This window comes from Rousettus aegyptiacus, unplaced genomic scaffold, assembly GCF_014176215.1.
Source record: "Rousettus aegyptiacus isolate mRouAeg1 unplaced genomic scaffold, mRouAeg1.p scaffold_m13_p_7, whole genome shotgun sequence".
NCBI lineage: Eukaryota > Metazoa > Chordata > Mammalia > Chiroptera > Pteropodidae > Rousettus > Rousettus aegyptiacus.
In genome coordinates this window covers 28890213-28909445 of record NW_023416310.1, presented here as the reverse complement: position 1 = coordinate 28909445, position 19233 = coordinate 28890213, and the positions used below count along the sequence as shown (strand labels likewise).

General features: G+C 49.1%; 1 protein-coding gene across 1 annotated transcript in view; it reads left to right on the top strand.

Annotated features, from left to right (window-relative positions):
* The window catches only part of KCNK12 (potassium two pore domain channel subfamily K member 12), a 47767-nt gene extending 36176 nt beyond the window's left edge, over positions 1–11591 (top strand). The window contains exon 2 of the mRNA XM_016142180.2: positions 6915–11591. Within this exon, the coding sequence (XP_015997666.1) occupies positions 6915–7813 (899 nt within the window). The 3' untranslated portion in view covers positions 7814–11591. The remainder of the gene's footprint in view (positions 1–6914) is intronic.
* The last annotated feature ends 7642 nt before the right edge of the window (positions 11592–19233 follow it).

Sequence of the window (19233 nt, the reverse complement as noted above, 5' to 3'; positions counted from 1 at the left end):
CTCCTTTTAAGAGGGAGAAGGTTTTAACCTAGAAAGGATCGGAAAAACTCTTCTCTCATCTAATTGGCCTGAATAGGGTCACATGCCCATTGCTAAGCCAATCTCTGTAGCCACAGAAATACCCAGCACTGATTGGCTTAGGCCTATCCATCCTTGAGTCAGTCATAATAAGGGACTAGCTAACCTTGACTGGCCTAGATTAATAGAGCCCATTCCTTGATGTTGGGTCAGTTCTCTGAGAGGACTGGCTGCTCCACAGTGAGAGGTAGAGGTGATGGTGAGTAGGCAGGCATGTACAACGTCCACCACAAGGGTTTTAGGTCACTCGAAATTTAAATCAATAAAATATCATAATGTACACTTTAAATATCTTACAATTTTGTCAACTATACATCAATAAAGCTGAAATTTAAAAAAAAAAAGAAATTCAAATCAAAATATTTGAAACTGGGCAGATTCCAACCAGAAGAGACATCAGGGATACTTTATAACATTGTTTCTTAAAAGAAGGGCTTTAGCTCATTTGCATCAGAATCACCAGGGGACATTTGTTAAAATGCAGATTCCTGACCCACTAAATAAATCTCTGGAGTGGCACCTGCCTTGCATTTTAATCGAACATCCCAATTGTTTGTAATAGCCCTGGTTTATACATGTTGTCCTGGGGTAATTATTAGTAGTGCCCTTTTACTCCCCAAAATATCCTAATTGGATTATCAATTACATTTCTCTTCCTCAGAGCTCACGTGGAAGAGATAATCGGAAAAGGTCCCCAAGGTGATGAGCCAAGACTTCCCATTTGTCTGGCAGCATATGATGGGCTTCAGGGTCAGCTTAGCCACTTATAAACTATAACTCGGGCGAGTACCCTCCCTTCGCTTGGCCCATGTCCTGGCCTGCATTGTTGGGGTTGATGATGCCACTCTCAGAGGGTGGCTGGAGGGATGTGATGTGTCCACGGACTGGCACAGCGGCTCCACCCAGAGCCACCTGATGGAGATTACAGCTGGCCTCCCCATCTCGCTTCCAGGCTCTTCGAGCTGAACTCCGGAGGCCCTGTCACTAGGGCCCCATTTGCGAAGGCGGCACCAGACAGGCTGTGGGAACGAGCTTCACAGCTTTTGTCAAAGTGGCATAATAAAGCCCCCAAGTGTCTGCTCTTTGCAAACTGGGATGGCAGATCAATTGTGGCATAAACAAAATAGCAGGCTTGGTGAGAACCGGGGACAGATTACGCCTCTGCAGGGTGTGATTGGGGAAGGAAGGGATTCTCAGGGTGGCTGGGTTTGCCTTTTCTCTGCCTGAAGCTTCGAGGCCCCTCTCCAGAACCAGCCTGGATCCCCACAGATTGTCAGAGCTTGGGGGATAGCTCCTCCACTCCAGGAAGCATCTGGCTAAGGCAGCAGCCCAGGCTTACTGCCCTCAGTAAGAAGCCTGACCCCTCAGCACCCCGCTGAGCGCCAAGCGTACTGGTGGGAGAAGGAGGGTAGACCATGCTGCCCCAGTTAGGAAGCAAGGGAAGGTGAAGCAGGCTCAGGAGTCAGACCTCAGGGATCGAGGAGCAGTGACAGAGGCACTTGCACTGGGTGCCCTCTGTGTCGTCAGAAAACCTCGTGACCTGCCTGTCCACTTCATTTTGGGCAGATAGTGCCACAGCAAGTCAAGCATTCGGCATCATTTTGGGCCTGCTGTCACAGCCATGAGGAGACCCTAGGACAAGTGCTGGCCCAGCTGTCATGTGGGGGAAGCAGGGAAAAGCTGTGCCCTGGCCCAGCGATGAGCTGCAGAAAGACAAAACCTCTAAGAAGGCAGGCCAGAGACGCTATGAGGGCAGGAACTGCGTCTGTCTGGTTTCTACCATATTCCTGAGCCTAGCAAGAGGCCTGCAAAATTGGTGTCCAGTAAATGTTTGCTGAGGAATGAGTGGGTGGATTTTGATCTTCCAGCTGCATGTCTTATGGTACTGCCATGTAGAGGCCCTAGCATAAGGCCACACCTCTGTAGAGAAGGAGAATGGGGGCTGAAGAAACAGGTCTCATTCTGGTTCTGTCATTCAGGGACATCCAGGAGGACAGATCCTCAGTAAAAAAAAAAAAAAAAAAAAAAAAAAATCCAGACTTCAAATAGGATACTGGGGCAGAAGCCAAAAGTCTAGACATGAAGGAATTTGGAGGAATCTGAGGATGCTCCTGGAGATGAAGATGACCTTTGACTCAGGAGGGTAGGTCAGGCAGGGACAGTCCTATGGAGATGCCAAGGGGCAGGTAAGCACCCTGTCTCGGAGCAATCAGCCAGACTGTTAGCCAAAAGCAGTGGTGCCTTATGCATCTCATTCCTCCTGCCATCCCCAAGCCCTGGGTCAAGTCTGGTTTGAAGATTCGTGCCTTTCTTAGCTGTGCTGGGGGAGAGGTGATGCATCCACCTTGGCAAACATCGGGGAGGAGTAGTGGCCCCTCTTCCCAGCAATGGTCCATGAAGGATAGCCACGAGAGGACAGAGGACTTCAGGGGACAGGAGTCAACCTCAGCTACTCCCTCCCTCCCATCCCCCGCCACACGAAAGTGCTCTCCTGGCTGCCAGCCCTGGAAGACTGCGGTTTGGTTTTCCTAAGAGGAATAGAGGCCCTTTGGTGCTGTCGGAAGACAGTCTGGGGTACAGGAAAGAACATGGTCATTAGACGTCAGCAGACCTGGCTTGCAGTCTCAGCCCCACCATGTCTAGGCTGTGGGGCCTTGACAACTAACTAACCCCTTGACCTGTGGTTTCCCCACCTGTTGAAGGGGAGTGCGCCTCCCTCACAGGTTGTTATGGAGATGAAGCGGAATACCTGGGGGCTGGCACTGCTAGGTGGTAGGCCTTCACCACAGCCAGAGCAAATCCAGGTAGAACCAGTTTATTAAATGGGCCAATGCCAGAAGTGGCTTTTTCTTTATCTACTGTCTTAAAGAACTCTCCTTTGGATTTTTAAACAACATCTTGGGTAGAAACTAGGCTTTTCCAAATAGTGTTTTTTAAAAGTACCAGCAGTTCTAAAATCGAGACTCTTTCAAATGTCCAATCCGATCTAAATCAAATCTTCAACCTCTGCCTCCAGCTCTAGCCTGGCCCACGGTTCAGGGACCTACAGCGACTTGCAGTGCCAGAGGGTAATCTGTTTCTTTGCTCCTGGTCTCACGTCACTGGCACCACCATCATCCTTTCTTAGTGTTTGCTAGTGGCACAGCAATGCCCACTGTTAGGACAGACATGCTCTTTCATGGGGCCCCTCTGTGGGTCTTTGGAGACACCCACAAGGACCACTGCCCTGCATCATCCTCTTAGTGGGGGGTGCCCTCTCCATTGTACTTTTTTGTGACTGACTTGCAGGCTATCCCCAGCCCTGCACCCATCAGCCTCTCATTGCTAGGGCCGTCTCGATCCAACGAGCAGCTCTCTTTTGGGCGGAATCTCTACGGATCTGGCTGCCTTCTGCTGCGTCCACTTGATCCATGTCACTCTCATACATCTGTGACACGGCAAGCCTTAGAAGTACAGATGCTCCCGCTACTGCCCTCCCCCGCCCCTGCCTGTGTGAGCTGTGCCAGTCAGCCTCCAGCGCATCCTCAGACTCCAGGAGCCACCTCTGGCTCTCCCAGAACTCTCCCCATGCTCTACTCCAGTGCCCTTGGGTGCGCCTGTGAATGTCTGCAGCTCCACCAGCATCCACTGGGAAGTGAGCTGCCAACTCACCTCTTACTGTAGCCTGAGGTTCCTTTGACCATACTCCATCGCTTGGCCTGGAGGTGGGTGGAGGATGCCACAGCACCCTCCACTATAACTCTCCTACTTTCATGACCATCTCCCATTATCCCTGGATAATTTCTAGCCTTTCAGTACAGCCTAGAGGTGAGCAGTGGGGGTTACTAGTTGCCAGACCCATTTTCCCATTATAGTAATCCAACATAGAGGTATCTAGAACTTCTCTTTATAATGGGAGATAGCATACCCATTTAGCTTTGAGCTGAAAATCCCTAAAAAATAGAAAATCCCACTCAACATTCTTAGTTAAGCAAAGTATTAACTTCCTAGGCTCAGGGTTTTCTACTTGTTTAGAAAGTTAGCAACGCGATGCCTCTACCAGAGGTGCTGTCTTCCCTACGTGAGTGGAAGCAGCGTTGTATATTACGGTCTAAGCACCAGGCAAGAAGCTAGGATACACATATGGCACCTGTCGCCCACAGGCTGTAGGTCGTGTCTGCTCTGCCCCTGCTCCCTCACCTACGTATGAGTGGTAGGTCAGAATTAAGGTCCTATATAGTTCTAACAGTCTAGTAATTCTTTTAAGTTTTTCTTATCTTGAGGGTAGCCGCCCCCCCCCCCAAAAAAAACCATCATAAAACACACAGTTTGAAAATGACTATCCAAATAACATCTATGTAACTACCACCCAGGTCAACAGAATATTTCCAGCACCCCAGAGTCCCCTGTTTCCCCTCACAGTCATCGCACCCTGCCACCCGCAGAAGAAGCTCCAATTCTGACTTTTATTGAAATCATTTTCTTGATTTTCCTTATAATTTTACCAACCAAGTGTGCGTCCCTAAAAAAATTACTGCAATTTGGTTTTGCCTGGTTTTGAATTTTATATAAATGAAATAACACAGAATACATTCTTTTGTGTCCAGCTTCTTATTGTGAGATATATCCGTGTGGTTGCAAGTAGCTGTTGTTCATGCTTTTTCATTGCTACATAGTATTCCCTTGTGTGACCAGACCATGAGTAAGTTATGTTGCAGCACATATGGGTTATTGATCTAGACTTTTTATAAATGCACTCTTACACACACACACACACACACACAAATACAAATACTCCCACTCCACATAGAACCATATACAGTCGTCCTTCCTTCTCCATGGGGAATACATTCCAAGACTCCCTGTGGATGCCTGAAACTGCAGATAATATCAAACCCTATACGTACTATGTTTTTTCTTATACATATATACCTATGATAAAGTTTAATTTATAAATTAGGCACAGTAGAGATTAACAACAATAACTAATGATAAAATATAACAATTATAACAGTTTACTGTAATAAAAGTTATGTAAGTTTGGCACTATTAAGTAAAATAAGGGTTACTTGAACACGAGCACTGCAATACCATGAGTCGATCTGATAACCAAGATGGCTACTAAGTGCCTAACAGGTAGGTAGCATATACAGTATGAATAATGGGTAAAGAGGGATGATTCACGCCTGAAGCTGAATGGCACAAAATTTTATCGCACTACTCAGAACAGCACATAATTTAAAACTTATGAATATTTTATCTCTGGAATTTTGCATTTAATATTTTCAGGCTATGATTGACTATGGGTAATTAAAACCATGAAAAGCGAACCCGTAGATAAAGAGGAAACGCTGTAGATTCAGAGCTGATTTTTTTTTTTAATAATTCAAGAACTTAAATTTCGCTTTAAAGTGTAGCAAAATCCCTCTATCAAATACTTAGTTACAGTGCTAATTTGGTTTTTCACTTTCTTGTGACCAAATTCTGAATGTGGGAATATAATCCGTCTTCCTCAATGTGCATGTCATCATAAAATTTTCTCCTACCTTGAGTCATTCAGTATAAGATCAAGACTATGGTCAGGCAAGTGGGCATTTTCCCCAGAGAGTCGACAGAATGATTAGCACGTAGGTTTAAGGAATTACTCTGAAAAAAAATTTTTTTCTCTGCTCCTTTTAAGGAAATAGTAAACCAAAGGAGACAAAACTCTACTCCCCAGGCTTCCCAGGGCCGGCTCCACCCCACTAATAGCACACGGGTAGCCCTCTTGACATTGGTTATGACGTAAACAAAGATGCCCCTGACCTTTTGCTGTAGAAGTGTTGAAAAGTGCCACAGTGCTGCCCAGACAGATGATCCAATTTCAGCTCAGATTCCAAGCAGCAGTAAATCTTCCTACCCAGAAATTAAACCCCTTCTCATAACCAGAGTCAGGCAATCATGGGTCCCACAAAGAGACTAAAGACAGCTGCAGGTTGAGCTCAGTTTGGAGGGGCAGAGCTGCCACTCTGTGCTGCCCTGGATGGCATGGGCTGAGCACACTGGTGGAAAGCCAAACATTCTGCAGAAATCAATTGATAAAGAATCTCTCTTAAAGACAGTGCATTGAACAAGTAGGTAAGTTAAGACTTAATTATAAGAGTTCAAAGCAATAAGCATTTGCCCAGGCACAGAGCAGACCTCCCAGGACAAAAGCAACCCCAGACACATGCAGCACAGGACCCCCAGGGCCAAAACCTTTCCCTAGGCCACAAGTGTGAGCAAAGGTGATGGTGGTCCTTGGGCAAGAAGGGGCTGAGACCTAATGGTAGAACCACATTTACTCTGAAGGTTGTGGACTCATTCTCCAACAGTCCTTTTGTCAGTTTCATAAACCCTGTTTCAGAGACCATCAAATATAGCTACTTGGACTGAACACACTCTACCTGGTCCCCAGAGATTCCCACATAAGATGAAGCCTTTATGGAATTCTAACCCAACACGTGTGCCACTGGTTATATTAAAAAATTAATTCTAGGGTTGAGAGAGCAAGTGATACTTGCTTTGTAGGTATCCAAGTGGTTTGCACCTGTGCTGTGAAATTGTTTTGTGTGTCCTGATGGGTCCTTCCTAGTGACCATCTTGCCCCACCCATTTTGATTTACAGATTCCTCAACAGGAGGAGCCATGTCTCCTCCATCAATTTAGGCGCAACCAATTCAGGAACAATGTCTAGTGCCACCAAAGGAGAGACATGTCTAAGCACTGTTTCCCCACTACCTGAGCGATGCCACGCAAGATAGGAGCCAGGGCATCACCTGCATAGACAGAGCGAGCGCCCCGCCAGGAACTCGCTGACCCTTGCCCTGTCTTCCCAGGTTTCGGCATGACCACCCCTGCCACGGTGGGCGGGAAGGCCTTCCTCATCGCCTACGGGCTGTTCGGCTGCGCTGGGACCATCCTGTTCTTCAATCTCTTCCTGGAGCGCATCATCTCGCTGCTGGCTTTCATCATGCGCACCTGCCGCGAGCGCCAGCTGCGCCGCAGCGGCCTGCTGCCCGCCACCTTCCGCAGGGGCTCAGCGCTTTCAGAGGCCGACTGCTTGGCTGGCTGGAAGCCCTCGGTGTACCACGTGCTGCTGATCCTGGGCCTGTTCGCCGTGCTGCTCTCGTGCTGCGCCTCAGCCATGTACACCAGTGTGGAGGGCTGGGACTACGTGGACTCTCTCTACTTCTGCTTTGTCACCTTCAGCACCATCGGCTTCGGGGACCTAGTGAGCAGTCAGCACGCCGCCTACCGGAACCAGGGGCTCTACCGCCTGGGCAACTTCCTCTTCATCTTGCTCGGCGTGTGCTGCATTTACTCACTCTTCAATGTCATCTCCATCCTCATCAAGCAGGTGCTCAACTGGATGCTGCGCAAGCTGAGCTGCCGCTGCTGCGCGCGCTGCTGTCCGGCGCCCGGCGCGCCCCTGGCCCGGCGCAACGCCATCACCCCGGGCTCCCGGCTGCGACGCCGCCTGGCCGCACTCGGCGCCGACCCTGCTGGCGACAGTGACACCGAGGGCCGCCGCCTGTCGGGCGAGCTCATCTCCATGCGTGACCTCACGGCCTCCAATAAGGTGTCGCTGGCGCTGCTGCAGAAGCAGCTGTCCGAGACGGCCAACGGCTACCCGCGCAGCGTTTGCATTAACACGCGCCAGAACGGCTTTTCGGGCGGGGTTGGCGCGCTGGGCATCATGAACAACCGCCTGGCGGAGACCAGCGCCTCCAGGTAGATCGCCCGCGGCCCACCCCGCTGCGCCAGAGACCCTCGCCAGACTGGCGCACCACTGGGCGTGGCTTGCTTTCCTTCTCTCAGACGCTGGCGCTTTCTTAATCTTTATCCAATAAAATGAAACCAAAAAAAGTTTTTTTTTTTTTTAAAGAAATACTATTTGGCCAGGCCTGATGTTATCAGGGGCAGGTTTTGGGGGAGCCTGTTTTCCTTGTGGGTCCCCTCTTGGAGAACCGTGGCCCCAGGAGATTCTCCAAGGAGAGAAAAAGTGGCACCCCAGACCCTCGCCCCGGTGCACACCGCAGCGAGGAGAGTGCCAGCCCTGGGATTTGCAGACTGGCATTAAACTCGGCCCCCCATGCACATAAGCAGCCGGCAACCCCAAAACATATGGTGCAACTTTTCATGGCTCTGAATTACCTCCGCAGCATTTAGAATCCTGGCCCAGCCTAGCAGCTTCCTTCTGGTCGTCAGAAGTGATATAGTCACAGTTTTGACAGGTGGGGGTGGGGAGAGCCATCTGTTACCTCCTGATGTATATATGTGTATATATAGAACAGCCGCTACACACAGAGAATGGTGTAGTATTATGCAATGAGATGAAACATAGCACCAACTTGCGGACTGTGGCATTTCTCTGAGATTTGGAAATTGCAATGGTAAGGGGCTTAGTTGGCCTTTCTCAGCCTGGAGTTAGTCTGCTTAGCACAGCACGTAGGGCAGCTACTTCTAATGAGAGAACCCCAAGTAGCCTGCAGGGAGGGGAGCCCTGAGCTGCAGGAGCCCTGCTCTGCTTCAGCTGCTTGCTCTTTGAGGCTCCTGGCACATCTCTGAATCCCCCAACCCTCCTTTCTTTCACCAGCATCATCCACCAGAATGCTTTCCCTCATTAACCAGGAATGTCTGAATCTTCTCAGACAAGATTTTGCTTTGTTGGTGTGGATTTCCGCCCCCTAACTCCCATTGATCAGTTCAACGTTTTCCCCTTTTACAGAGCCTGAGAGTGCTGAGCGCAGCCTCCAGCCCCACTCCTTCTCTGAATCAGGGCTGTGCCAGCTGCACCCGTGGGGCACCAGGGCCTGTCTGCAGCACCCAAAACCCAAAGCAGCCATCCTACAAATGTCAGAGAATTTGGCTCCAGAGCCCATAATGTTTGAGGCGCACGTCCCATTCTAAACCTTGTTTGGTCCCCACTTATAATCAAGCAAATTTGTTTCCTCCTCGCACAATCTGTATCAGAGGTGGAGGAAGGCAGGAGAGAGGGAGCTGGAGGAATGTGTAGATGGAAGCAGTTTTAGGGTTCAGGTTTTGCTCTGCATGATCCTCAAATTGAGGGACAGATTCTCTCAGACTCACCCTCTGCCAGATAGGGGTCACTGACCTAGAGGAAACCCAGATGCCCGTCATTTCAGCCCATGTCCTCATCTGAAAAGATGATACTCTCAAGGACAAATGCCAGAGTCTAGTCAGACACAGTGTGGCCCACCAATATATATAGCTTCTGACAGGAAGTCTTAGAAAAGCACTGGATGCCTCACACTGTCTGCCCAAGAGTCCTTGAAAGTCGTGAAATCTCCCTCCTTGGCAGTGAGGGAAGCACATGTGCCTGGAAAACACACACACACACACACACACACACACACACACACACACACAGCATTAAGAGTCATGCTTGAATGTCAGCTTCCTCCTTCCCCTTCCAATCCATAGCAGGAAGGAAAAAATGAGTTGGGATCTGAGTGACTCTTAGCTACTTTGGTAATTTCTAATTTGGATTGGGATTGATTTTTCAACACAGGCCCTAACCTGGAGGTGAAGCCAGGAGAGAGGTCAGTGTTGCTAAATCTTGAAGGGTAGGCTTCCAGAGAGCCACGCTTCCAGGACCCTCTGCGACTCAGGCCAGCTTGCAAGCACCCCCATCTGCGGTCACTCTAAAGGCACTGCATGCTCAGAGAGGCACACATTCTCTAGGCCAGAGCCCTCTCTGGACCTAGAAATAGAGTGTCGGGTTTATCCCTTTAAAAGAAGGAAAGAGTAAAAGGCCTCCTATCAGAGGTATCACCTAGGCAACGAGAAATAACTTGAGAATCTGAACCATCCGGAGGGGGAAGTAGAGATCCCATGACAGAGGCATCTAGACCATGAGGACTTAATAGCAAGCAAAATAGTAGCCAACCCAGAGGAAGTGAGGCCCAGGAACAGCACAGTAGGCTTAAGACCCAGCCACTGAGGCTCCTTGGCTAGACAGGCCAAAGAGCTGTCCGGGTGATCCTGCTGACCAGTACACGGGACCGTACAGAATCCCATCCCCAGAGGAGGAAAATGGGACCTGCCTTCCAAAAAGGAAAACTCGAAACCTTCTTTGGAAGTCTTTTCTGGCAACAGTACTTCATAAAGTCTATCCTAAATTGCTCTGGCTGCAGCCTTGGCTATTTTCACTTCTATTCCTATGCTTTGCTTTTGAAAGGAGGTGACTGTAGGCAGCTTGGGCAAGTTTCTGAAGGAACCGCAGGCGTGATTTGAGGGAGCAGGGAAGGGACTCTTCTTTCTCACCAACCTCCCAAAGTAACACCAGTTCTCTCGTGTACAGTGGTAGCTCAGGCTGCAGCGACACATGTGTATTATTTTTGCCCATGTTCCTCTGGTCCCCCACCCCCATCTGAGTACATCACCATCTTCACTTCAGGCCAAAGGGCTCAGTGCCCCAGATGCTGGGGAATGCTCCTGGGGAAAAGCCAGGCTCTCAAAGTCAAGAAATAAATGGAGCCTAGACCCACACCTAAAGGGCTCATTTGACACTACGCTTGAGGGTGGGCATTGAGAACCAGAACTCCTTAATAAGCAGCGATGGAGTCCTGCTACCATTTCAGGAACAGTGACATCGATAGGGACCCCTTTCTTTGGTACAGGTTCTTCGGAACCTCAGGCTAAGTAAGAAAGGGATCCATTCTCTTAGATGTTGTGGCTTCTCCCACTGTTTGAGGGGCTCCAGTTTGACCCACAGCTGTCTGTTCACTGGAGTCTACAACTCCCCTCTGCATAAGGAGTCACTTCCTAACCTTAGGCCCACACTCACCCCTCCAATGCTGGGGCTGTGGGGCAAAGATGGCAGGGGCTCTCAAGAAGCCTCTTACCATCCAGCTCAAACCACACCGAGGCCAGGGTCTTGGCAAACATCTGGGCTCTCTCTGAGCTGAGCAGGCAGGTGAAAAAAGCCACCTGTAGGGTCTTTCCTTGCTAATAAGGCCAAATGGTCAGACCCCATGTCTCTGACTGCAGCCAGAGTGTCACACATCACATCACAGCAACACACACACACACACGCACGCACGCACACACACACACCAGCCTTACAAAGAGCGGCTAGCCCCTTTACCTTTACCAAAAGAAAAATCCTAGTCTGGGCCATTTTAAGAAGAAAGAGTTCCCATTTTTAATTCTCTGGGGATCCACTAGAGCCTGGAAAATTCCTCTCTGCCTTGTGGGAGCTTCATGTACACTTTGCATGAATTTGCGTTTTACCCAGAAGCCAGTGTCCAAACCCAAGCCAAACTCTGGCAAATAGCTGCTATGTTTATCCAGGCTCCTGTCTCCCTTAGTCAGGCCTCCTAACAGATGCCCTCTTCCTGCCTGCTTTGAGGTGAGGGGTGACTAACCCTCACTGCCAAAGGAGAAGCTTCTCGGCAACCAAAGCAGACGGCAGTCCACAGAGGCGGAGACCACAGAAGCTGTGGGCCAGGGGGTTCCGTCTTACTGTAACTTTTTACATTCTTAACAAACAAAAAGCACAATTCCACATGCACACTGTCTGGAAAGCACATCCAGATGATTGCTTAGGGCACTTCTGAGTCCAGAAGAGGCGCTGGGGCTTCCTTGTGGCCGCCGTTGTTGGATAATATGCTCGCTCCATTCTGTGGGGTGGGAAGGGATGGGAGGGCTGCTGAAACCATTCCTGACCCCAGGACAGCTCGTCAGCAAGGACTTGGGGCCTGGACTCTTGCCCCTGGGGCAGTTCGAGCACCTTCAGGCATGTGTAGTGTCCTAGCCCCGCGCACATTATGTGTTGAGAAGCGATGAGATTTCTGCACTGACCTGGCCCAAGCCCCTCTTTCTCCTTCTTCCAGCCTCTTCTCCTCCCTCCTCCCCTTCCTCCCTAGGGAAGCTCCCTGTGGCTTTACAATTTATTTTCTATGCTACATGTTCTCTCAGGAGGGGTGGGTAGAGCATGCGGTAGGGAGTGGGGAGGAGAGTGGGGGTGGGACGTCAGCAGGGTTTCTTAAACAATATATTTATTTTTCTGAGCAGCACTCCAAAAGAGGACTTGAAGGGTGTTTAAATTAACAATGAATAAAATGCAGCCTGCCACCCCTTGAGCTGTTTGCTTTCCGTCTGTCAGAGTGGCCTGCCTCCCTCTTCCCTGTTCATACCTCTGCTTAGGGGGTCCCAGGAGACTGTAGCTTTGAGGATGGGGCCCAGGGGGCAGCTCCCCAGAGGAATTACTCTGTAAAATGACAGTGGCATCCATCCAAGCTAGACTTCAGAGGCAGCTTGACCAGACTGGGTCAAGGCCAGTTTCTTCTGATAGCCAGAGGCAGAAAGAAGGCAAAGGTGGGAGGAAACACGCTTGGGGAGGTGGGATATGGGTCCCAACTGTGACACTGGTTTCCAACACCATCTGCATTAGACTCTCTAAAGGCATCTTTAAAGATACTGATGCCCAGGCCCCACCCCCCAGGTCTCGATTTCGGTTGTCTGAGGAGGAGTGCAGGCAAGCACTGGAATTTCTTGGAAGATGCCAAGGTGATTTTAATGGGCAACCAAGGTCTTGAACCTACACACTACACACAGAGTATTTTCACACACCGCAGTGTGAAAAGAGCACCCGCTTAGAAACCGCGAGGCCAGCATCTCCTAGTTCTGCATCTGGCAGTCCCTCTTCTCGCTCAGATCCTCAGTTTTCCCATTGCCAAAATGAAATCATGATGTTGTCTCTCCTGGCCCCACCCCACCACCGACCTCCCAGGAGTCTTAAGAAAAATAAATGAGAGGCTGGGAACTCTTAGGAGTATAAAGAGCTTTATAAATGCGAAGTGTCTCCATTATAAGAGGCATTTCATCATAATAAGAGGCCAAGCAGCCCCTATTGCTTCTACAAGGGACTCTCTCTGTGGAGCCAGCAGAGCAAGAAGGCTCCTCCAGTTGATTGCTTCCCTCCGATGCCTTTGTAAACCTCTCCTTTTTGACACAGCCTTAATCATCAGCATAACAGTGCAAACTCCACCGAGGCTCTCTCTCCCCTCCACAGCCCCCTCCCCAGGTCATCCTTGTCCTTCAGGTTGCTCTAACGATGATGAAATGAGAGGTAATTGGCAGGTCACTCAAGTCCCCACACTTCCTACCTCAATCTGCAAAATTATTCTCTAGCCTCCCCCAACCCAAAAGGTTTCATTGTTGCAGTGTATTATTTTCCATCCTGATCTGGCTGGTCTTTTTAACACTAGTCAGTTACTACATTGATTTCATGATCTACCTATGAATTACTCCCAGCACTTTGAAAAACACTGGCCTACAATGTTTCTGAAAAGAAACCTTCCTGTTACCTTGTCTCCAGCTAAGACCCATTAGCCCCTTGTGGCAGGGGGTTGTGAGGGGGGTGGGTCTGGGCCCTGGTTGCCCATCAGCCCTTCTCTCTCTTCCCTTCTCCTGCCCCAGCTGTGTAATCAGCTGAGGTGAGTGTTTCAGCTGCACAAAGTGGTCCTTACCTTCCTTTTAAATTCTAAGGCCTATGATTCCTACAACATTGTAGACTCCCAGTCATCCCCGGTTGGACTGCCAACTCTCTCCCTTTCATGAATGTATTTGTTTTCCTAACAAGAAAGTAAGAAAAAATAATTTACATTTACCAGTCAGGTCCTTGGACAAGAGATTTGCATTATTTATCTCACTGTCCTCTACTGACCCTAGGAACTTGGTACTGTCCCCCCATTTTGCTGTGGATCAGAGAAGGTAAGTAACTTGTCTAATGTGGGGCCAGACCCGCCAGTGTTAAGGGCTGGAAATACAGTGAGAAAGGCCACACAGACAAACATTCTGAACTCCAGGCTCTTGAGAGGCCAACAGGAGACAGGGTGCTCAGTACGGCAGGACGAGTTCAGACTACCTTATATCGCAGGGTAGTCTAGGCTGTCAGGGGCACCCAGGGACAAGCGGGCACCCAGGGACAAGCAGCCACCCTGCCCAGGCAGTCAGTGAAGGCACACAGAGGCAGGTTGTCCAAACTGAGCCCAAAAAGGGCTGCAGTGAGCTTGCTAATAGGAACAGTCAGTGGACAGGCCCAAGGGACAGGAAGTGAGAAGGTTAGGGAGGGGAACCGCATGGGGTTCCACAGGACTGAAACCTGCACAGTGCTTTTTTGATTCTAAGAACTGGAGTCTGGGCAAAGAAAATTACATTCCTGGCCCCTTCCTACTCCGTTTTAAGAGAAATGTTCACAGAAGGGATGTTGGTAGAATCGCTAAAGAAAGACTTAACCATAAGGCAACAAATGCTTGGTAATGAGAGCTCACTTCTGCTTGCTTCTGCCTGTGAGCAGATCTCTTCCCCTCACTAAGGCATCTTTCCCTTGTCGGCAAAATGAGGGGCTGTCCTTTTGGCTCTGTCACTCTGAGGCTTGGGGTGGGAGGAGAAATGTAAGAGTTCCACAGGGATCCCTATCAAGAACCACCCTCAGCAAACATCTGCCAAGTGCCTGACCTGACGTGGACAATTTGTGCCAGTTCTTTTTCTGTGGACTGAGCTGAGCACAACAGCCATCTGAATGCAGGCTGGAAGGATTTGCATCCTGCTGAGGACAAGCAGGCTTCCTACTGAGAGCTGTGGCTTCGGCTCACATACCAACCCTGCTAGAACCTTCCTGAGCTCCAGGTCTCTGCTTTCATTGGTCTCTGCTTCCTCCAGGACAAATAAAATCCATTTTCTAGAGCTGTGCTGTCCAATGCAGTAGTCGCTAGCCAGACACAGCTATTTAATTCTAAACAAATTGAAATTAAATTACAAATTTAGCTCTTTAGTTGCACTAACCTAACCACACTTCGAGTGCTCAATAGCCGCATGGGGCTAACTGCGACCATATTGAATAGCACGGACACAGAACATTTCCGTCATTGCAGCAAGATCTCATACATAGTGCTGCTGCAGAGAGATTTCTGGGACCAGAAATCTCGAACTCCATGGTGACCTGGGCTGGGAGTTGGGGCCATGTGGCAGAAGTAGAAGCAGAAGCTTTCCCCTAGCCACGAAGAACCACTGTGGTCTTCTCTGCCTCCAAGCGGCCTTTTCTCCCTGGTCCTCTATGGAAAGCCCCCCAGCTGCTGTTTGTCATGAGGCATCCATTCCCCCCGCATCCCCAGGGCTTCCCTTAGCACTTGACACCAGTGTGGGTAACTCCATGCTCTGTGGGCATCTCCCTGTAAAGTGGGGGAGAGGGAGACTCCCCCACAAGGCCACCACAGATGTTGGGGCTATGAGTAAATTTATTTGGGATATATGCACCTATACACATTGCTTCAAACACACACACACACACACACACACACACACACACACACACACACACGGAGGCACACAAACATTTATATTAAAAGCCTAGTTCCAGATATTGCTACAAGTAAGACATGAAGCAAAACTTCATGGAATTCCTCTCTTTGACTCAGACATTAATTGTGGAATGTTCTGGCAGAAGGAAAACAAAAAAGGAGCATTTGCTTTACTCTGCAGATGAAGATAAATGAAGCCCAGCAAGGAGAAGGTCACATAGCAAATTCACTATCTAATCTTCAGCAGAAGCCAGATACCCTTCCTGACAGCTCACAGCTCTGTCTACCCATTGTTTGATCTTGTGCTCATTCATTCAACAAACGCATGTGAGCACCTACTACTGTGTGCACAATCTGTGCTAGACCCTGTGGTGATTACAGTTAATAAGACATGAACCTGGCACTCTGTGGTCTAGGAGCCAGAACATGGAGGCAAGTGACCATAGCGGGAGGTACATCCAGGCCAGGTGCAGAAGCAAGTATATCAGAGAGATTCTAGAGAGGCTGCTGCAAGGTTTAACCCCACACACAGCTCTGGGTAGCTCTGTACTTCACCCAGCTTTACTCTTCCCTGCCCCCATTCCTCCTCCACCTTCTACCTGGCAAAGAATAAGAACCATTCTTTGTCAAAATCTGAGTAGCCAGTTAACACCAGAGTTCACAGATCTCTTCTACCCACACTCCGTCCTCTCTGCTCCTCCACCTAAAATTGCTCCAGATCAGGTTCCCAAAGTCCTTCTTCTCATATCCAGGTCATAGTCCCCCTCTGCTGTGTCGAGCGTCTGCCTACAGAAGAAGAGAAGGAGGCCACTGTGCAAAGGGAAGCAGAGGCAGGCCTAGCTGACTGACTGACTGAGCCCAGCTGCAGTCCCTGAGGCCTGGCTCCTGCAGGCCTTCCTCCAAACCTGGGAGCCTCCTAAGCTTTCTTCCCACTAGTGTGAGCCAGTAATTTCCTTCTTTGCCTATGAGCCGACTTAGGTTACCTTGCAACTGAAAAAATTGGGGCTAACACTGTGCCTTTACCCAAAATAAACTCCATCCTTGCTCCTTGAGAGCTGAAATGCCTTTTACATCAATAGCAACTTTCATGAGAAAGTTCAGTCATGGAATGCAGACATCTCTGGGAGAGAGTACAATGACATATTCACACTAAAGTGTAAATGACTGACAGCGAAGCCTCTTCTGAGACCAGGTTTTGATGCAGTAGAGGGAGGGAAAAGCCTTGGCTCCTGGTGAATGAAGATGGGAACCCCAATAATCAGATATAGGCCACAGGAAAGGCCACTTGAGGGCATCACGAATCAACTTTGTTGACTTCTGGCTTCAGAGAACTGAAGCTGAATATAAGCCCTAACACTGTTTCCCTTAAAAACAAATTTCTAGTCATTCCCTGATACATTTCTAACAAGTGCTCTCCATCTCACATTTATGTGACAGGGGCTCTGCTCCCCCTGCCTCCCTCTTCTAAGACTATTAACCAAACACCCCAACCTTTACAGAGCTCTCTCTTCCATGTCCCAACTTCTCCAACTTCTCCAATGCAAGTGCCTTAAGTCTTTGCCTTACAAGGGGTTTCCTCTCTACCTTGTCAACTCACTGCTGAGTGAGAGGGGCAATCTCTCTCCTCCATCTTGGAGTTGTGTTCCAGGCACCAAGTACCCAAGGGTCACAAGGACCCCTGAGATTCCCTGTACAAATATCTGCCAGTCCAGCCTAAAGGGATACAAGTAAAACAGGGTTATAATAATCCATGCGAAATAATAATATCTACTATTTAGGCCATATGAATAGAAATGAGGATTACTATGCTTTTGCTGACAGAAACTTTTTTCTCCACAATATGATTTGAGGTGTAAATAACTAGGGAGAAAAAGATAGTGCGGTTTCCACTTATACTGCCATACAAATAAATGACTGACAACAGAACCCTGCAGAGGGCTGTTTATGACAAAGCTAAAAGCAGAAATAATAGGCCTCACTGATACCTCAGGGGGTGGACAGAGGGGGCTAGCGGTGAGGGGGTAGGGTTTGTCAGAAGCTCAGAAGCCCAGCTCCAAAGAGGACAGAGCAGTCATGGCAGCTTATTCCATCAAGGTGGCGGGGCGGGGGGCGGGGGGGGCTTGCTGACGGGAACCTCAACCTACATGTCACCTAGACAGGGCTTCTGTGAGAGACAGGCTCCCAGCCAGGGTGGGGATAGGCCTTGGAAGCAGGACGTGCCAGCAGGACAGACCAGGATTACGCTGGGCAGTCACACGGATTCAGTCTCCAGGATCAAAGCCACAGTCCAGGCTCCCGAACCCCTTTGCCCCCACTGGCTCCAAGCCCTGTCTCCTCTAATAGCGACATCAGATTGAGGACCTGGCAAACTTTGTTCCTGGGCAGTCCCCAGCTCCCGCAATGAGACCTCATCTCTCCTCACCTCTGAGGCCTCCCCATGCAGGTAACACCTCTCTCAGCTTTTACACTCTGGAATAAACATTGAGAAGTTGCCTGTGGGGACGTGGGAAGGGAAAAGGGCTGAGAGAGGCAGGGCCAGCTGGTCTGGCCTGGGCCCCACCTGTTTCAGAACACAGCATTCTAGGACGGGTCTGTTCAGAGTGTGTCCATACCTGTTGTCAGACTCCTCTCGAACAGTCTTCTGAGGCTGACACTTAAGTTAGCCAGGCCTTGGGGACGCCAGCTCCTCCCTCAGCTCCTACTGCAGACCCTCGGTCCCGCCCAAGCCTGCTCTACTTTAAGCCACTCTAATCCAGCATCAACACGCTTTCTCAGGAAACAACACTATAAAAATCAGCTTTTGGTGTCCACTTGGTGCTGGGTTGACTTTTAGAGTATAGCTTTTCCATTCAGACTGACCTAGATGAGGGTCCCATTAAGCAAATTCCTTTACCTCTCTGAGCACCAGTTTCACCATCGCGAAATGAGAAAACAAACCTGCCTTACTGCATTGCTGTGAGGATTGACTGAAATGATGGTTTTGAAGTGCCACAGTGTCTACCACATTTGTTCAGTGAATATCAGTTCCCCTCCTCCCTCCCCCCATCAATCCACAGGTTCTGCTTTTCCTGTGCTAACTCTCAGGAGCCATCATCCAATCATCCACCCATCTAGTCATCCATCCATCCATCCATCCATGTATTTATTTTACATCATTTATTGAGTACCTTCTATTTATAAACTGCTGCAACTTGTCCACAGAATTAGACAGAGAAATATATAACCTATAAGCAAGATTATCAAGACCAGGATATAAATAACCTGGCAGAAAGTGAGAAGTGTCATGAGGGAGGCACGGAGAAGGTGTAGGGAGATTAAATACTCCCAGGCCTCTCTTCAAGCTCCAATAGAAGAAAATTGCCAGGATTACATTTTATTTGATAAAGCTTATGTCTTTTACACAAGGAAGAAGCCTCAGATTCTAATTTTCCTAACCCGGGCTTTGTCTCACCTTCCATTTTACTGTGTTTAGCTCTTAGTTGCTCCACTGAGGACCATGTACAGAGCCCAGATTTCTTCCAAGGTTTTAATTGGACTGTTTATGAGGGGTTTTGAAGCCAACAAAATAAGCTAAATGAGGAGATGATGTACACACTGAGACAGCTGTCCCTGGCCAGACCTGTGTGCAGGTGACTCAGTAAAGTGAGAGTTTTGCAGCATCAGGAACCAACCTCCAGCTCCTTAAACACCTCTCCTTGCCCCCATGAGTCCTGCCCACACTTAGGTTGACCCTCAGTAGAGTTAGGGAAAAAAATATCTCCCTGTGAAAAGTGTCCGATAAACAGCAGGGAACCACATTTCTCATAAAATGCAAACAGAAAGTCCC